Raw genomic sequence first — 20,872 nt, 5'->3', positions numbered from 1 at the left:
AACGCTTCCTCCCTCAGAAATTCTTCCCTGCTCCCCTAAGAGCAGTCATCAGCACTGTCTCTGCAGCTACCTGTCCCAGAATCATCACCGCGTGCACATTTATGTAGCAGTCAGCATCCCTCCTGTGCGCTGGACGCCGCGTGTGCTCCGCCTACATTTGCTCCTGGAATCCCCACGGTGACCCCGCAGGCCGGCCTCATCATCCCCATTTCATGAAGGAGGAAGCCAGGGCTCAGATGAGTTAAGTGACTAAGGCGGAATCACAGCATCAAGGCACACGGGGTGTGGATGGGAGCCCGGACCTCTGCCCACCGGGCCAGGGACCTCCCCACTAACCGTCAGCAGCCACATGTGACTCAGCTCCTCTCCCAGGGCCTGTCTCCACCTTGAGAGGTGCTAAGTTGGAAAGGATGCAGACCTGCCAGCAGGCCCCCCGCATGGGAATCAGAGAGACCAGGGGAGGGGAGCTGACATTGACCGAGTGCTGACCCTTTATCGGTCACAGAGCTGGGTAATTTGCATCGTCAGAATCACTTAATATTCACAGCCACCCTGTTGGGTAGGTGCTACTATTATTATTATTTTTTCAGTTAACAGATGAGGATTCTGAGCATTTGGTCTGTCTATTGGCCTTGGTTAAGATCACAGACAAGGTGCCTGGTAGAGCCAGGGTTTGAACCTGTGAATTTTTCTAAGATCCTCTTTCTGTGTTACGAGGAGGCAGCTTTCAGTTGAGTAAGAGGAAAATCTTTCTAGCCATTAGGGCTTTAAAAAAAATGAAACACGTTCTTTCTGGATATAAGAGCCCTGTGCATGCGGAGGAAAACCAGTGGACAGGTGGGTGACACTGCCAGGAAACCATCAAGGAGCCTGGTAGGTGGGGAAACAGGGGCTGGGTAAGACCTTTAAGTCCCTTCTCTGGGTCAGTGGATGAGAAACCTCCCTCTCCTCTCTGTCCCCATGGGGTTCTCTCCAGGGGGTGTGGTCACAGTCCCTGAGACAACTGTGCTCAAAAGGGAACTCTCCAGGTGGTGCCTTCTTTCTTTCTTTTTTTTTTTTTTACATCTTTATTGGAGTATAATTGCTTTACAATGGTGTGCTACTTTCTGCTTTATAACAGAGTGAATCAGTTATACATATACATATGTTCCCATCTCTCTTCCTTCTTGCGTCTCCCTCCCTCCCACCCTCCCTATCCCACCCCTCTAGGTGGTCACAAAGCACCGAGCTGATCTCCCTGTGCTATGCAGCTGCGTGGTGCTTCTTGAGTCTTTTTTTTTTTTTTTTTTACTTAGCAGGTCTCAGGGTGAGAACTGAGATTCTTGTTTGGGTTCATAGGAAAGTTGGGTACAAGTTACTCCCCTCGTCTGGGCTACAGGATCCAAGCAGGCTCACAGAATTCTCTGCATTGAAATTTCAAGCCCACTGATGACACTCCACTCCTCTGCTCTCCTGATAGAGCATTTCGGGAGAGATGTCTCTTTCTGCTCTAAGACTAGAGCATGCCTGGGTCCCTGGCTAACATACCATATTAATACCTTCAATCTCCCACCTTTCATTTCTAACGCTTTCCAACTCTATGATCTTAGAATATGTGTTCGAAAATTCCCATCATGACTTTCATCTTTTGGAGGTAAGGAGCCCCCTGGATCCTGAGGGAATCAAGGAACAGGGGGTGATCACCTATCAGGGATGCTGTCACTGACATGATGGAGGAATTTCAACGAGGAAGGATAACTTCTAAATTCACACAGTCCATGGAAAAATATGAGTGTTTTTCAGTATAGCTTTTGGACTTAATGTGATCGTTTCCAGGATTAAAAAAACAGAATCAACTATTTGCATAAACCCATTGTGTTTCAAGTCAAAGATGAACAGACCAAGATATCTGGGAGACAGAGTCACACCAACCCATAACAGGCATTCTTGTTCACTCTGTCCCCACACCAAAGCCCCGATCCCACCATGGGACCCTCCCTCTTCTATTAAAAGTGGCATTTGGATCCCTAAGCAGAAAACTCAGATACACTGAAAATGAAACGTTTTATTTTGAAGCCCTTGGGGCTTTCTGCCAAGTCATCATCTTTGACTGTTCTGACTTGTGTTCCGGCAGAGAATACACTTTCTGCTGGCAAACGACCAATCATGCTTAGGTCAACTGCTTGCCAAGGTCATTTGTATGATGGATTCCGTGATAAACATCATCTGGTGATGTCTGTGTTCTCTGGTTCATACAAATGTCATGGGGACCCTCATGTCCCCTCCTGGAGCATGTATATTAAAGAACCAGTACACGACAAAGGAACCAGCCAGGGAGGTGGGGAGAGATGAATTGTTTTCATTCAGTGCCCGAGAAAACTCACAAGTTCATATACATATTTTTTGCTTTCTAACAACATCATGCACTGTAGTATGTTTTTGAGGAATTCAGGGGAAATCACTGAGATCAAGAGAGACCCCAGTTGCTTGAACCACACGGTGATAACTAATGACACTCACATAGCTTGTATGGTTTTCACACAGCTGCCATCATTCATTCCCTCATTCATTCCCACCAGTTATCACTGTGCACTGGGGGCTCCTGCCCTCAAGGGGCACCGTCTACCCGCCTTAATATGCATATATGCAGATGACCGTGAGACACTGTTAAAGCAGCATCCAGTGGGAGGAACTGACTCTCTACGCTGTGTGCTGGGTGCTGGAGCTATAAGGTGGGTAATACGCAAACTGAGTGTCCCAGTCTAGGGGTGCATCGATCCCAGGATAACTTCAGCACCACAGAATAGACTGAGAGGATGTTCCTATCCCCATTGTATGAAGGGGAAACCATGGTCCTGAGAGGTTAAATGGCGTCATTTTCAAATGATACTTGTGTAAAAAAAAAAAAAAGCCTCGAAATTCGTTTGTCATAATTCTTTTTGCTAAAATAAAACTGAGTTATTAGTTGCCAAATAGCTCCATTAGTCATCTTCAGCTTTTAAATTTAAAAGAAATAAAACAAAAATACGTATTGAATGCCCCATTTTTACAGGACACTGAGCTAAGTATTCGGGGAAGGTTGGAACTAAAATAACAACAACAAAAAACCAAGCTGGAAAGCTGGGCACGGGAGCCTCATGTTGTGGGTTGACAGACGACAGCATTTGAAATCATGACACCAAGATGCTTTGGGTGTTTGAGCTGCCATGGATCAGCTGCTGAGCTTCACACAAGACCCTGCCCCTCTGGACATCCCTGTCCCCGTGAGTAGAATGAGGGGCTGGACCAGAAGCTTGTTAAGAGCTTTCTAATGCTCAGGACCTTGGAGTTGGCACACGGGCAATCAGGACTGACACCCAGGGCCGGCATGGTGCACATCCAGCGGCAGGGCCATTCCACCCCACCCAAGCCTGGTAGAAGCTGAGCCCCCCACTTCCACAGCCCTCGCGTTCACCACACAGGCGCACATCTTACCCAGCCCCGCAGCAGCTCATAGGCCGTGACACCCAGGGACCACCAGTCAACGGGGTAGGAGTACCCAGGGCCTCCGTCCACATACACCTGGAACACTTCCGGGGCTGCCAAAGACAGGACAAAAGAACATTACTGCGCATCTCACTTTACACTCATTGCCTGTTACAGAGAGGACACGGGGCCAAGGAACCCAGCTCTTTGGATGGCAAAGCCAGTACTCCATCTGCTATGCCACGTGGTTTCTGCACTCCGTAAGTCACGAGGTGGCTAGAGAACAAGGTGCAGGCATCACAGGAAACACCGGTGTGACACCTGGGACAGAATACAAATGGGGCAACCCAAGTGTGCTGTGGAGGGCGTTCTGTCGCAGAGGGTCAGGGAAGGTCTGGGGAGGAGGAGGGTTTGCTGGAGCATGAATCACGGTCATAGCCCGGGGATTAAAGTCTGAGTTAAGAAGAAGAAACTGCACCCCAAGGGGCTAAGAACCTTGCTAAACCTGGCCCCAACACCAGGTCAGGTGTCCCAGCAACTAGGATGCTCAGAGCCCTTTGTGCCTGGTGCCTGTCTCAGGTACGGTTTTATTTTAGCGTAGGTGGGATCGCATATGAAATATCCAGGATAAGTATATGCACAGGGACAGAAGAAGATCGTGGGTTGCCAGGGGCCGGGAGGGGGGATGGGGAGCAACTGCTCACTGGGTTTCCTCTGCGGTGATGAACGTTCTGGAACTAGAGGTGGTGGTTACACAGCATTGTGAACGTACTAAATGCCACTCTGTGTGAAAACAGTTCATTTTACGTTATGTGAATTTCACCTCAATAAATAAACAAGTGGAGGGTGGAGGCCCGTGGGTGACGGATCCTCACTCCTCAGGGAGCTGCAGCTGTTCCAGGGTCCCCCGGCCCTGCTGCTTCCTAAGCTAATGGGCGGTGGGTTCATCACTGCCTCACCCCCAACTCATCAGGCCAGGAGTTGCATCTCCAGCTCTAATTGTTCATATTGGCTTCCAGGAAAGTCTTGGGAAATGTGGATCATTTCTAGCAAATTAATTTGTAGATATAATTCCATTTTACAGGTGTCAGAGCAGCCAAACTCTCTCGCAGGGAACCAGGACATGCTGTGTTTAAAGACATCTCGACTCAATTTTCAGACTGGCATTCAGACGGCGTGGGATTGGGGAGGGCCAGATGAGGCAGATGAGGGCAGACGTGGACACTCGAATCTGGGCTCTGGATCGGCAGCTGGACCACTGAACCTGACCAGCGGGCAGATCTCAGCTGCCCTCTAGAGACCCTCTCCATTTACTTTGTATTTTCTAGCACTTTCACCCGAGGGTTCTCCTTTCCTCTTCACAACAACCCTCAGGGCCGTGTTATCATTTGACACATTTTACCGAAGAGGTTCAGAGAGGGACAGCGGTGCACAGGAAGTTACACGGCAGGGACGTTCAGAGCTGAGGTGCGCCTTATACACTGGTCGAATCCCAGTTTGAAATAAGGTTCGTATCAACATTTGAGTACAGAAACATACCCAGTCTACGTTGGGGAAGATGTGATTGGGAGTTTGAGGAAATGGGTAATTTGAGCTTCCCAAAGGAAGCAACATGGTGTGATGGGAAACAGGAAGAAGGTCAGTGGGGCTGGAGCTGAATTAACAAGTTCTATTTGCCTCAGTTTTGTAAAACATGAACAAGAATCAACAGTGTGTTCATAGGGTTCTTATGAGGATTAAGGAACAACGCAGGCTGAGAGCTAAGCTGGATGCCTGGCTGGTCTATTGTGAGTGTTCCGGGAATCTTGGGCATGGTTTTTATTACTAGAATTGTCATTCAAACCTCCTCTTCTGACCGTGCTCAGCCTCGCCACGGTCCGCGCAGTTGCCTGGGAGGCGTGCTAAACTTCATCGTCCTCAGCCTCATGACCATCAGTCTACAGACCCGCTGAGTTTGGCATTTCCAGCACCTTTCTGTCTGCCCCTTCCTATCGATCCTAGATCAACCTGAATGCAAAGGTGGCAATCATACCTGTTCAGTAAACATCTAGTGAGAAAATATTTGATTTCCTAGCAGCTCCAGGCACTGAGCTGTGCTATTCTGCATCCCACTGGGAGCCTGAGGCTGAGCTCCAACCCAGAGGGGCTTCCTTCCCTGCACCCCAGTCTGTGTACTTGTCCTTCTTCCCTCCGTGCTGAGGGTTCCAGGACAGAAGGAGCCACATCATGCTGGTCTGTGCATGTGTAGATGTAATTCTACAGAACCAGGGACTCGACAGCTGCTGGCCCAGCCCATGTGCTCAGTGAGGGAGGCAGGGACACGCCCAGGAGTGCAGGCGAGGCTGCGTGCCCAGGTGTCCCCATAAATCCTTGTGGTGCCTGGCAGCCCCATGCCCATCTGGAATTCAGGGTAGAAGCAGCAGCTGACCAATTCTGTCCTGGCTGTTGTGACCAACCAAGTGACAAACGTCTGCAGCCTGTGACCCCACTCCCAGAGAAGGTGACAGTCTCTCCTCCCTTGCACAGCTGGGGCTGAGAGAACATAAACAACCTTTATGTCACAATCCATATGCCACCAGAACGGCTGCTTTAGTGGCCTGGATCAGTGCTTAGAGGCGAGGGCATCATATAGGATTAGAGCTTGAAGGACAGGTACAAGACACAGACCTGTCACCACCATTTCATCATGAATGAATGAGTATGGAAACTAGTTTGCCAGGTGCTTTGTTAAGGATTTTACACATACTCCTTCTCTTCATCCTCCCAACCGCCCAATAAAACAAGCCTACAATGATCTCCACGTTCCAGATGAAGAGGCAGAGACATGAAGGGGTGTAGTTGGGTGAAGTGTCCCCAAAAGATATGTCCACGTACCTGTGAACGGGGCCTTATTTGGAAATAGGGACTTTGCAGATGTCATTAATACAGACGTCAGGATAAAGCCATCCCGGATTCAGGGTGGACCCTTCCTAGATTCAATGGCTGATGCCTTTCTAAGAGAAAGAAGAGGTGGATTTGAGAGAAAGAGAGAAAGCCGTGGGAGGAGGCAGAGCCTGGAGGGATGCGGCCACAAGCCAAGGAAGCCCTGGAGCCCCCGGAAGCTGGAAGAGCCTCTCCTACACCTCCGAGGGAGCACGGCTCTGCAGACACCTTGATATTGAACTACTGGCTTCCAGAACTGTGAGTGAATGAACTTCTGTTGCTCCAAGCCACCACATTTGTGGGACTTCGTTGTGCAGCCCTAGGAAACTAGTAAGAGGGGCTGGGAACTTGCTCCAGGTCAGCCAGCTGGGATGGCAGAGCTGGGATTAGCCTCTCTCAGTATCTGATTCCAAAGTCCTTTCTCCTATACTGAGGTGACTTCCAGGGGTGATGGACTTACCTGAGGATGGGTCCTGATGAAAGCTGCTACCTTCCTTCCCTCTGTCCCAGAGCCTGGCACTCAGCCAAGTACATGGTAGGCACTTAATCAATGCATGTCAATTTCACCCTGGGGCCATACAGCCGGTCCAGCACATTGCTTGCCTGCTTCAGAAGTAGAGACAGCTCACAGCCTAGGACCGTCAGCACGGCAGAGGTGCAGGGTCCCTTGGAAACCATCTTGTCATCGTCCCCTCTGTGTTAGAATTGGCCACCGGGCTTGAGGGGCGAGAGTGGCTTGCCTCGGCCACAACTCACCAACTCAGGGCTCAAGTCAGAACTCCTGGTCCTGACTTCCAGGTTCAGGGAGTTCCCATTATTGGAACAGTTAAATTCAGCCATCAATGCCGGATGACTCTCCCTCCTCAGCTCCTGTATCCCCTTCCTCCTCTTCGCCAACACACGGCCCTTGTTCAGATCCCCATTCCTTCCTCCTGGTCTCCTGCACTAGCTTCTCCACCCGTCCTCTGGCTTCCAGAGTCTCCTTCTCCAGTCCGTCCTTGCTTCTGGGGGAGTTAGCTTTCTGATATGCAACTCAGACCACGGCAGTACCCTGCCTCAAGGTCTTCCTATCACGATGGCTGTTTCACAATCTGTATTCCCAGGAATGCCACCAGCCATGTTAGGCTCATAGATTTTGGAGGAGAAATGATTCTGAGGTCAAACATGTCTGGGAAATGACGAGGTTCAATTGCGTTCTTTCTCGTAGACTTCTTAGCGCCTTTAATGACTCAATAGCAAGCATGGTTTGGAAATTTATTAGACTTGATCCTGGAATCTTTTTGATTTTTCAGCGGAACAGTACAAAGTACTAGGGCTGGAAACCCACGTGGCCCGGAGGGTGGTTTAAATTCTGTAGCCCCTCAGCTCCTACCTGTAGATCTTCTAAGCTGTATTATGGCCCAGGACTTGCCCATGGCCACCTTGGGCTCCAGCTGCACACGCCGCTTGCCGTTCCTAGAACACCCTGTCTGTCTATCTGTCTCTTTTTCCCTCCCCTAATCCACCAGGTTCTCTCACAAAGGGTGCAGCTTCAGAGTTACCACTTCTTTACATCTGTCATGTATTCCTCAAAATACATCTCTGCTATGATCATTTTCTTATCATTCCCCTCCCTCCGGACTAGATTAGAGCTTCCTCTTTATCCCCACCTCCCCCAGGCATCTCTTGATTTTTACATTCCGGCTGCATTTTTGCTTATTTGTTTGCTTCTTGCTAGACTTTAAGCTCCCTGAGGGCAGGGACGGTCATGTTCTCCCTGGCTCCCCAAGTCTTGCCTGGCATGAAGAAGACATGTGGGCAAGGTTTGTTGACTGACTAAATAAATGAATGATCGTATATAAAAAAAAAGCAGACAACACCAGTACAGCCCTCGCTATGTGTCAAGCCCTGTTCTAAGTTCTTGACACACTGCTAATAAAAATAGCTCATCTCTCTGGAGCACCTGTCATGCACCAAACTTTGTTTTAAGAGTTTAGCATTAAACTCATTTAATTTATTTAATCTAATTTAATTTAGTTAATTTACTAATTTAATTTACTTATTTAATTTACTAATTTATTTACTAATATAATTTAGTAATAAATTATAGTAGTAAAATAAATTTACTAATTTATTTAATTTACTAATTTAATTTAGTTTAGCATTTAACTCATTTAATCTTCACAATGACGTGCCATTTGGCTAGCTGCAGCTGAGTCTCACTGAGGAAAGGACCAGGAGGTTCTGGGCTGATGCTGGCAAGGCCAGGACTGGGGGTTCCCTGGAGCAGAGTGAGTGATGAAGGAACCCTGAAGGGGGAGCCCAGGACAGCAAACGACAAACCAAGCAGATAGCTGAAGTTGGCTATGGCCTCACCCAGAAAGGATGTCCAGGGTTCAAGGTCTGGGTACACCTGCAGGGGTGATGGATAAATGAAATTTCCCAAGGTCTTCCAGAAAGAAAAACAACTAAAACTCCTTGCAATGCCCTGGTGGGGTAAGGGCCAGCCCTGAACCTATTTTGAGCCATTGAAAATGCCCACTGTAACCATCATCGTCACGCACAAAACAGTCATGCAGAGCTTTCTAGGGCACAAAGGTTCCTTCATAATTACCCACACCCATGCTCAAAGCACCCTAAGCCCCAGATGAAGAAACGGATGCACAGAGAGGTAAAGGGGCAAGTTCAGGGCCGTGGAGACAGCAAGTGGAAGAGCGTGGACTGGAAAGCTGCTCTTACCACTTTCAAGGGGCGCTCAATACAGCTGTTCCATTATTATCACGAGCAGTGGTTTTCTTTACAACACCAAGAGCTGCATTATTAATGTGGCCGTTTGTTGAGCATCTACCATGTGCTAGAAGCTCTTCAAGTTTCTTTACATATGTTATTTACTCCTCAGGAAAGCTAACATTTATGGAACACTTTCTATACTTTCACATGCATTATCTCATTTTATCCTCAGAAGGAACTTGAGAGGCGAGTACGATCATGATCTCCATCTGAGAAAGCCAGGCTTGGAGAGGTGACACAGCTACCGTGGCTCTGAGCCTCATTTGAACCCAGGCCTCCCCCATTCTCTGGGGTCATCCAGAATGACGACCAGACCTTGCCCTGTCTCCTTCAAACTCCAGACATTACACCATCTTTATGTATATGCTGAAAATGAAAATGATGTATCATAAAACAGATATACATATACACACAATATATATACTCTATATGTTCTATACGCCAAAATCTCTCCATGGTCAATGCATTAAATCTGTGAATTCAATTGGAACGAAAATCCAGAGTATTTACGAAGGTCCGGGTATTCTAAAATTAGGAAATTAAGGTTTCAACATAGTCCAAAAGCAAAAAAACCATGTGGTTCGCCATTAACATGCACATTAATAAAAGTGGCTGTTGAATCACATTCCCCAGCAACACCTGTTTCCTTCCACGCTACATCCCCAGGATCCTTCACGGTGTGCATGCATGTTGCATGGTCCATGGATAGCTGTGAGCCCACGAATGAATACACTGGGGGGACATCGGGCTGCACGGAAGCTGCTTCCCCAGCACGGCCAGTGGCATGGATAGATCAGCCCCACTTCCCACTAACCTTTTCTCCCAGTAGCTGAGCAATTCTGTCAGTGCAGGTTTTAAATGGAAAGTGAGTCTGGATTCACAGAGAATTGGCCTTCCAGAAAAGCAAGAACAGGGGGTGTCGTCTGAAAGACATCACCCCGAGGCAATGTAAATATGCATGTGGTGGGCTTTGCCCCCTATCCTCACCACACAGAGTTTACTTCCTCATTAGACTAAAAATATAGAGAAAAACCACAGAAACCACCTAAGTTATAATTATTGGTCTGATGCTTTAGCTCCATGAATATTCCTGAAGGCTCTGATTGCTGCAGCCGAGTGTGACAATGCTATTCAATGTCTAGCTTACAAGCTGACTGGCTTCCAGGATCGGTTTCTACAGGTAATTGCATCCTTCTGGACTGGGAACATAGAATTACCGCATTTCAGCCTAGAGGGGACCTTCAAGGTAATTTCCTTCCCCCCCTACCTTTTGTAGGTGAGGAAGCCGAAGCCTATTGCAGGAGTTCCATGGCTTCCAGCCCAGCTGGGACCAGAGCCCAGTTCTCCTGTCCACTGAGCCTTTCTGTGGCTCACACACCCGGCTGGCAGGACGTGCCAGATCTGGACACCTCTACCTAGAAGCCCCACAGGCATGGCATATTCAATCTGTCCAAGCCAAACTCTCCCTCTCCAACTGCCCCTTCTCCTGCGTTCTCAGTCTCTGTTGATGGGCTGCTCAGTTGTGCGAGTCAGAAACGTGGGAGTCTCATGGACCCTGCCCCTCGTCCAGCCTATGTTTTGGATCATGTGCTTAATTCTCAAGACTCATCATTTTTCCCTTCCAGAATCTTCCTCTCTTCTCTGGTCCTTTTTCACTTCTGCTTGGACTCATGACAGCTCCTCCCCTACCCCAGCCTGGGGCCCTGTAATCCCACTACACTTACTCCTCAAACACCTTTCTAAGTCAGTAGAATCAGTGGAACGGAGAGACGGAAGGTGTGAGTGTAGTGATTATTCAACCTGAACCTGAACCCCGGCTCCCAGGCTTACTGCCACAGTGGCCTCAGGCAAAATGCCTAACGTCTTATTTGTACCTTGGTTTTCCTCATCTGTAAAAAGGAATAACGATGTCTGCTACATCAAGTTATTGAGAAGAGAAAATGAAGTTCTGTATGTATTTATTGAGCACAAAGTAAGTGCTCAATAAATGCAATCTAACGTTGTCATTGTATTATCATTCACATGTTCAAATCACTTAATTAAAATCTTTCCAAATTTTTCTATTTACTATAGAATAATGGTCAAACTCCTTAGCATGAAAAATTCCTAAAAATAGGTTCCAACCTCCTATTTTGGCCACTATCTTTATTATATCCATTGGGCCAACTTCAAAGAATAGGACACACTTTATGTTTAATCTTCTATGACTTGCCTGGTAATCTTTACCCTATTTTTTAAACTCATGAACTCCTACTCATACTTCAAAACCCAGACCAAATTTTACACCTTCTGTGGAGTGTTCTTCAAGTCCCTTCCTGTTTCTCAGTTCCCTTCTTTTCCCCTCTCTTGGCCAAGTACATCAGTGTTCTGGATTCTCACCAAACCCTTGTTGGTTCCTCCCTTGCAGCACTGATCACGCCGTACTGTAATTAAGGATATACATGTCCACCGTTCTCACTGGACTGTGAGCTCTTTGAATAGGGGTATGACTAAGTCAGGGCCAAAACGTCAGGGATTAGCACAAAGCTATATGTGAGTCATTTAGAACAAGGACTGCCACAAAGCAAGTTCCAAATAGATGTGAGCCAGTTATTATTATATCAATTCATTATTGAATGGGAAATGAAATGCACACATAAATGAAAGACCAACTCACAAATGTACATGTTGTACATGTTCCCCAAATGATTCAAGAGCTCCATCATCATTCTTTGATTAGAATGTGTGGAAAAGCTGTGGAAAGCAGAGATGAGCAGGGTGCCTGGCCTCTGTCTGGATCCCTTGGGGGCAATTCATGTTTCTTTGGCTTTTTATCTTGGCAAATGAACTCAGATATTAATTTGAGATGAAATGAATCTGCTGCATCAGTCTGATAATTTCTTTCTATCTGGTGATGCTAGTAGTGTTAATAGTAACAGAAGAGTCGTTTCATTAAGGTATATACGACGCTGCTCAGGTGTGGACCAGTAGGACCTCACCTGTCTGCATGCGAAAAGGAACAGCAGGGAAAGTTTAACTGGCTGAGAAGCTCTGATGAGGTACAGAAATTCATGATGCACCAGTACCAGAAAACTACTTCATGTTAAATGTGTCAGATTAAATTAGTAAATTAAAAAAAGAAGACCCTTGGAAAGTTTTCAGAGAGAATGATGGAAAGTGCTAACTGAAAGCACAGGGTTCTAACCCTGTGCATTTTACACAGTTAATATGTGAAATGGGTGATAAACATCTAAACAGCATGTTAGGCTGATGGAAAAGTTCATTTAGATAGTGCTACTCTCTTAAAGGATTCCAAGATCTCTGTTTATCTAAGGCCCATAATGTTCATTAAAATTTCCCACTGTCAAAAGCTTTGGTGGGTACACAAGTACCACGTGATCTGGCCCCGCCATGTCTCCAGGCTCACTCTCCTTGCCTACTTTGTTCAGGCCAATCTAGCTTCCTTATGGTTCTTTCGATGTGACAAGCTCCCTTTTGCCTCAGGGTCTAGGCAAAAAGTTGCTCTCTCCTGCAGTACTTTTCCACCTGTTGTGCTGAACAACACCTACTCGTCCTTTAGAACCTAGCTGAAAAGTCACTTCCTCAGCAAAGTTATCCTGACCCCTCCAATCTAATCATCTATCCCATCAGCATCTCTCTTTTTCCACCATAATCCTTATAAAGACCTCAAACAATTCTACTCTGTTTAAAATATAGGAGTTGGAAAGAGAGTCACTCCCAGCCTAACAGTGAGAGAAAGCTAGATCATCTATGAAACCATAACTTTTCTTGAACTCAACTAGTCTGAAATTTAAGGAAAGACGGGTACCTTCAAGAAGGTTTGGGATGTGAATACTGGCTTACCTTGGGAAGAGCATGGGAAGAAAACAGGGCTGCCATAGAAGAGAGTAAGGAGACTTAAATTAAGATGCTTAATTTAACTGAATTGCTGAAGGTTGTATAAGAACTTAAGTGAGAGAATAGAACTATTGTTTGTCCAGATACAAGAGGAATTTGCATTACTCACAGACTCCTCTCTACATACCCTCACTGGGTACTCATGGCAAAGACTGGGCACAAAGCCTTTTCCTTATATGAAAAGGCAAAGGATAGAAAAGCCAAAATAATTTTGAAAAGAAGAAAAAAGTTGAAGGACTCTCACTACCTGATCCGAGTATTATTATGAAGTGAAAGCAAAAGTATGAGATTAGTCAAAGCATAAACAAGTAAATCAATGGAACAGAATAGAATCCAGAAACAGACCCATGCATTTATGGTCAATTGAGTTTTGATGAAGTTGCAAAGCCAGTGCAATAGAGAAAGAATCGTCTTTTCGACAAATGCTGGATGTAACAATTGGACAGCCCTTGTAAATCAATGAAAATTCACAACACATTCAAAAGTGAACTCAAAATGGCCTATAGTTCTAAATGTAAAACCCAAAAGTATAAAACTTCTACAAGAAAACAAGCAGAAAATCTTTGTGACCTCATGTGAGGGAGGAAAAGATGTTTAGAATGACACCCCGTACATGATCAATAAATGAAAAATAAAAAATTGGACTTCATTTGAATTTAAAACGTCTGCTTTTAAAAAGATGCTATTAAGGTAACAGAAAGACAAGCCACTGACTGGTGAAAATATCTGCAAATATATCTGGCAAAAGACTTATAACCAGAATATATAAAGACTTATCAGAACTTAATAATAAAAAACAGATGACTCAATAAATTAATGGGCAATGATTTGAACAGATACTTCACAGAGAAGGTATGTGGACGGCAAATAAGCCAATGAAACTATATTCAAGAGTTTGTCAGTTTCTTAAAAAGTTAAATGTACATTTACATATGACCCAACAATCCCACTTCTATGTAATTATTCTAGAGAAGTAGAAACTCAAGTTTATATACAAACCTGTACGCAAATAGTTTATTTACAATTGTGTAAAACTGGAAACAACTCAAATGCCGTACAACTGGTGAATGGATAAACCAAACGTGTATATTCATCCAAAGGATTTCTACTCAGAAATCAAAAGGAAAGCTACTGATCCACACAACATGGCAAAACCTCAAATGCATTATTCTAAGTAAAAAAAGCCAGATTCAAAAGTTTGTAGAAATGTGACTCTATTTTTGTGACTTTCTGGAATAGTCAAAACTATAGGGATAGAAAACTGATCACTGGTTGCCAGGAACTGGGATGAGGGAATCTTGGAGGTGATGGAGCTGTTTCTCCGTCTTCATTATGGTGGATTAATTTACTGGATTACATTAAAAGAGTTTTGTTCCTCAAAAACAAGCATCTCGAACTATATATTTATCAGTTCGATGATTTGCAAAGTGATTGTCTCCCTCACAAACAGCCAAACTGATGAGGGCAGGAATGTTGCCTATTTGTTCACAGACGTGTTTTCAGCCCATAGAACACTGCCTGGCAGGTGGAAGGTGCTCAATAAATCTCTGCTGGATGAATAGATGGATGGATGGATGGATGGATGGATTGCCAGTTCTCAGGAAAGATATTGGGCCCTGGAGCCTCACTGGCCTGGGTCTGGATGCTGGCCCTGTCACTTTCTCTGGCACAGGGGTAGCAAACTTTACTTCCTTTAGCCTCCATCATTTCTACAGGGAAAGTACAAGCATGGCCATGGTGCCTCCACAGCCACCTGTGTTTGCTCACTGGGGAAAGGAACTCACATACGGTGGGTACGGACAGGGCACCGGCCCAGTGATATCCCAGGGCACCCACCACCCCCCAAGCCGACCCAGCTCCTATCATGAATTAGGATTTGGTTGGGGTCTCTTTCCCCGATTAGACGGCAAACTCCATAAGGCAAGGGAATGTCAGATTTGGGTCTGGGCTCCCAGGGCTTAACATATACTAAATAGTCTGGATAATGATAACAGCAACAATAATAGTATCAGTTACCAGTCTGATGCATCTACACTTGACTTTACGTTACGTACTTTCCATAGTTACATCATGAAATCCTCACAAACAATCTACTAAGGCAGATTGCATAACCATTAATCCCATTTCTCAGATGAGGACGCTGTCGGGTCCCGTGGTTTGACCTTCACCATGCTGGGCAGTTTAGGTGTATTACGTTGGCTAATGGGATTTGCCTAAGTTCACCCAGCCTCTAAGTGGAAGACACCCAAATCACCCCACGCTGAAGTCCTTACGTCATCGAGACCCATTTCTGGCAAGCCCGATTGCCCATTTTCTTCTCCAAGGCCACCCATGAGGCCAATCCCGTGAGTCTCCAGAATTGGCCTTTCCACTGGTTCCGTGGCCCTTATCATGGCATTCAAGACCCTGGTACTTTGGCTTGTTTCGTCTCTCCCTCTCACCTCCTCTTGTTCTACAAGCTATAAAAAAATGGGAGTGCTAGGGTCTCCCAGCCCACCATGCTGCGTCACTCCTCTATGCCTTTGCTCGGACTGAAATGACCTTTCCTTATCCTCGCCTGGCAGGTGAGCTCTGAGCACACCCTGAGACTTTGACTCCTCAGATGGTCCCATTCTGGGGAATCCATCTTGACAGGGACCTGCTTAAATCCAGGCCTGCACAGCTCTCTGCCCCACAGATGTTGAGCCCCTTTGGCCCCAGAGAGCATGACTCACCCCTGTGCCCCAGTGCCTAACTCTGAGCCTCACACCTCTGAAACACTGTATTTGCTGAAAGAACACTCAGCTCTTCATTTCACCTCAGATGAATAAACTCTGAAGCCCCGGGAGGCTGCTGGAACATTTCTGACTTCTAATTTGGCACGTTTCAGAGTTTTTTTTTTTTCTCTGTTGGTGAATTCCATCTGCTCTTTTAATGAATGAAAATTCAGTACTATGCAAATATTTCTTCTGGGATCATCCTTCGTGAGCAACCTTTGGGAGCTTACTCATCAGCCCGTTCCCTGAATCCATGTTTGGAACATTCTGGGAACTTGTTATTGGGCCTTTGAACTGAACAGCTCAAGTGAACGAAATCAACAAACCTGCCACTCCATAGCAGGAATGTATAGCCCTGGGAACTGCAGGATGTGACCTGAATGAGAGAGTTTCCCTCTCACCCCCATTTTCCCCACCAACCTCCCACTGCTTGGCACTGCCAACCCCTACAGACTCTGAAAATATATCCATTTGGTCAATCAGCTGTGCTCTCTAAATCCCATAAAAATCTCTCCTGTGCATTCGTTCACTAATTCAGGACTGAAGCTCCTTTAATTAGAAGGACACTTCTAGGATTCAGAAGCCCTGAATCCTAGGTACAGCTGGGACAATACACTTTTTTCTTGTCTGAGAAATGTGACTTTCTGATACAAGAACTCAGTGTCAAAAAGGCAGCTTGGTACAGTGGCAAAAGCATGGACTTCAAAAGCAATGTAAGTGCCCATCAACAGATGAATGGATAAAGAAGATGTGGTACATATACATGATGGAATACTATCCAGCCATAAAAACAAATGAAATAATGCCATTTGCAGCAACATGGATGGACCTAGAGATTGTCATACTGAGTGAAGTTAGCCAGACAAATATCACATGATATCACTTATACATGAAATCTAAAACAGTGATACAAATGAAATTATTCACAAAACAGAAGTAGACTCACAGACATAGAAAACAAACTATGGTTACCAAAGGGGAGGGGGGGAAGGGATAAGTTAGGAGTTTGGGATTAAAATATACACGCTACTACATATAAAATAGATAACCAACAAGGACCTATTATATAGTACAGGGAACTCTCCTCAATATCTTGTAATAACCTATAATGGAAGAGAATGTAAAAGAAGAATATATATATTTATACCTATATATACATACACATATACACACGTCTATATAAAATGAATCACTTTGCTGTACACCTGAAACTAACCCAATGACTGTAAATCAACTCTATTTCAAGAAAAATTTTTTTAAAAAGCATGGACTTCGGACCCAAATAGACATGGCTTCAAATTCTGGCTCCATCACTTGCTAGCTGTGTGACTCTGGGCAGGTTAGCTAACCTCTATGGGCCTCAGGTTACTCATATATAAAATGAAAGAGATGCAGAATTCTCATGTGGATCTTCTGGGGATTAAATGTAATGACAGACATCTGGTAGGGTCAAAATACATGTTGGTTTTCTTCTCCTTTTTGACAGTGGGGCCTCTGTGTCAACCTTGGTCTGCTTTCCCAGAGGCTGAGAGCCAGGACAGAGCTGCGTCAGAGATGAGTGGGAAGCCAGGGCATGAGGCTGAGGTAGCCCAGGAAAGTCTGCTATGAACAGTGGCAAAGCAGGGGCAGAAAGGTCAGGGTTGGGAGAACATTGTCTTGAATTTCTCCAGTGGTCCAGAACCTACTTTCCTAGAGATCAATTTGCTTTTTGGAAATAGCCTCAAGGCAGTGGGAACTAATTTATAGGATTATAGAGGTGGCTCCAACTGGGAGATTCTTCTCTTATGTCACCTCTCTCCTCCATCCTCCCTCTGGAGATGATGACTCCTCCGGCCTCTACCTGCCCCTTCTGGCAAAATGCTCCTGGGCTTAGAATTGGTGTTCTTCTCTCCTGTGTCCTCCCTGGGGGATCCTGTCACTGCCGTGGCTTTGCTGCATCTCCGTGCCGGTAACTCCCCATGCACAGATGGAGTTCACATCACTCTCCAGTTGCTTGGAGTACATCTGAATGTCTTGAAGTACATCTGAATGTCTTGAAGTTCCTACAGACCTCACTTTCAAATTCATCCTTCCCACCGTCCCACACACCTGCTCCTCCTGCGGTGTTCCCTGCACAGTGATCATCACTGTAATCCCCTCTACTGCTTGATTCGGAGGCCTGGAGGCAGCCTTATCCCCTCCTTCACTGCCATTCTCCATCTCCATGTCTGATCTCTGTTGAATCTTAAAGCAGGGACCTCCTTGGATAGAACTGCCCCAGCTCTGGATTCTTCTGGAATGGGATTTCAGAAAGGTCATCAACAGTGAAAGCCTTATTAAGGTCTGTATTCAGCATCCCAAGGGGATTCTGTGAAATGGACAGACCCACTCATTGTATACCCTCTGGTGTTCACAGTGACTTGGGTCTGCTCTCACCACCAAGGTCAACTTGGGTAGGTCCCCCGACCTCGCTCAGCCCATTTCCTCAACTCTAAAATGGGAATAAATAATTGCACCTACTTCATGTTTGTGAGGATTAAATAAGGTTATGGATGGAATGCCTGGCACATACATAGTAAATACTAAAAAGTATTGTTTTTACCATTATTTATTGCTAAACTTCATTTATGTAATCTATTTAGTAAGTTAAAGATGAAGAACACAAGGAGTCCATTCTGGGGAGACGATGACATAGTTTTTGAATCTCCACAATCCACCTATAAATAATGGCAGAGCAGATAAATAGCTAAACCAAAAACCATGGGCAATATTTACTACAAAGCTAAGTTGTCCCCCCAGACCCCCAACTATAAGCAGGTGGGAACAAACCAGCAACAGTGACAAGCCCTCCATGGCAGTGATTTCTGTACAGAAGGAAACAAAGAAAATAGTAACACAGCCTATGATGGACCAGAGCACAGGGGACTTCAAAATAGTGAGCAGACATTGACTGGGAGGCACAGCTGACCAGTCTGAGAATAGCAGATGAAACTGGGAGGGACTTGTCCAGACCCATCTCAGGTGAGTGAAAAGGGCCCTTGGTAAGTTTTGCAGGAGCTGGAGAGTCTGGGACACAAAATCGCTTTAATCAATCCAGCCAGACCTCCCATCTAGGCAAGATCCCAGGGAGAAACTGTTGGGAATGAAATCAAAACTGAGCAGGAAGGGGGCCCCTCAGACCAAAGAAAGAGGAGGCCCAGATAGAAGTGGGCAAGTGGAAGTGGGCAAGGAAATCCCAGGTAGCAAGCTGCCTTGGGATGTGACATGTCACTTAAACAACAGAAGAGGCAAGTCTGTTAGAAAAGCTACCCTGAGCCACACCATCTTATAAAGGTTCAGGAAAACTAATATTACGTGAAAATGAGCAACAGAAAAGTATCAAAGTCAAATTCCATGTCAAGTTATAAGAGAAAGGAGAATAAAGAGCAGAACAACATTGTACAAGGAAAGCACCTCAGAAAAGACAGTGTGGTGGATTGTTTCATAAATGGCTCCCCAATGAATCAGGCTGCCTGGTATTCATGACCAGTGCAGTTCCCTCCCATGTGGTCCCTGGTCTTCATCATGTGACTTGCTTTGTCCAGTTGGACATCAGGAAATGTGAAGCAAGCAGAGCCTTGATAGGCACGTGGGAGTTGGGTTCTCCTTCTTGAAACCGCTGCCACCATGTGAGCAAGCTATCTCTAGTCCCCTTGATATGAAAGACCACCCAGAGAGAGGGGCCCATTTATCTCAGCTGTCCTGGCTGACCCAGCAGCTGAATGGGTGACCACAACAAAAACCAGTAGAAGAACCACTCAATCAAGTGGCAGATAAAAAGGAACGAAACTGAGTTATTTGTAGTGAGGCGGATGGACCTAGAGACAGTCATACAGAGTGAAGTAAGTCAGAAAGAGAAGAACAAATACTGTATGACACATATATATGGAATCTAAAAAAAAAAAATGGTTCTGATGAACCTAGGGGCAAGATGGGAATAAAGATGGAGATCTACTAGAGAATGGACTTGCAGATACAGGGAGGGGGAAGGGTAAGCTGGGACAAAGTGAGAGAGTGGCATGGACATATATACACTACCAAAAGTAAAATAGATAGCTAGTGAGAGGCAGCCGCATAGCACAGGGAGATCAGCTTGGTGCTTTGTGACCACCTAGAGGGGTGGGATAGGGAGGGTGGGAGGGAGGGAGATGCAAGAGGGAAGAGATATGGGGACATATGTATATGTGTGACTGATTCACCCTGTCATAAAGCAGAGGCTGACACACCATTGTAAAGCAATTATACTCCAATAAAGATGTTAAAAAAAAAATCAAGTGGCAGAATTGTGATAATACAATTGTTATCGTTCTAAGCCACTAGGTTTTGACATGGTTTGTCATATAACAATTGACAACTAATATAGACATTAAGGATTAATAACTAATATAGACATTTAAAAATTATGCAAGACATGAAAGAACACATAAATTATAATTTAAATACTCAGAAATCTGGCAAAAGAACTCAGGAAAAAAATAGAAACAAAGGGAAATTATTTCAGAAATAAATACTTCACTAGAAAGTACACAAAGCAAATAAACACAACAGAGAATGCTTTAAAGTAAAGAGAAAGAAAAAAAATGAGAAAAAATTTAAACATAGGACGAAAGAGATAAGAAAGATTTGAAAATGGCAAATATTGAAGACTGACAAAGAAGACCCAACATTCAGATAATAGGCATCCTTAACAAAGAAAAAGTAAAGGAAAAGAATGTGTACTAAAAAAAATGACATTTCCATGAAAAGTCTTAAAGAAAAACCAACCTGAAACCACATTGCAAGAGCACTGTGTACCTGAGAATATAGATCCAAAATGACCAACACCAAAATTGTATTCTGGCAACACTACTGGACTTTAAGGAAAAAGAAGAGTTTGTTGTTTACTTGTTTGTTTGTTTTTCCCTAAGCTGGAGCCAACCTTTCTGGCTGAGTAGGAGTTCTCTAGAAAACACAGGAGGAGATGGTCTTCCTGGCAGGGGAGACAGCTTAGGTAAGGGCCAAAGGTGTGACAGAGCACAGCACATACTGGGCATGGTTTGGGGTCTGGTGAGGGGATGGGAGGTGGG

The 20,872-nt window shown here is 45.2% G+C and overlaps 1 protein-coding gene across 2 annotated transcripts in view; it reads right to left on the bottom strand.

The window, feature by feature from the left end:
- Nucleotides 1–20,872, bottom strand: part of STK32B (serine/threonine kinase 32B) — a 344,771-nt gene that overhangs the window by 33,889 nt on the left and 290,010 nt on the right. For both annotated transcript variants that reach the window (XM_060147361.1, XM_060147362.1), the window contains one exon: nt 3,454–3,557. In XM_060147361.1, coding sequence (XP_060003344.1) covers nt 3,454–3,557 — 104 coding nt within the window. The remainder of the gene's footprint in view (nt 1–3,453; nt 3,558–20,872) is intronic.

This window comes from Lagenorhynchus albirostris, chromosome 4 (genome assembly GCF_949774975.1).
Source record: "Lagenorhynchus albirostris chromosome 4, mLagAlb1.1, whole genome shotgun sequence".
In the NCBI taxonomy this organism is placed as follows: Eukaryota; Metazoa; Chordata; class Mammalia; order Artiodactyla; family Delphinidae; genus Lagenorhynchus; species Lagenorhynchus albirostris.
The sequence above is the reverse complement of the archived record's forward strand: the minus strand, read 5'-3'. Positions and strand labels throughout refer to the sequence as shown.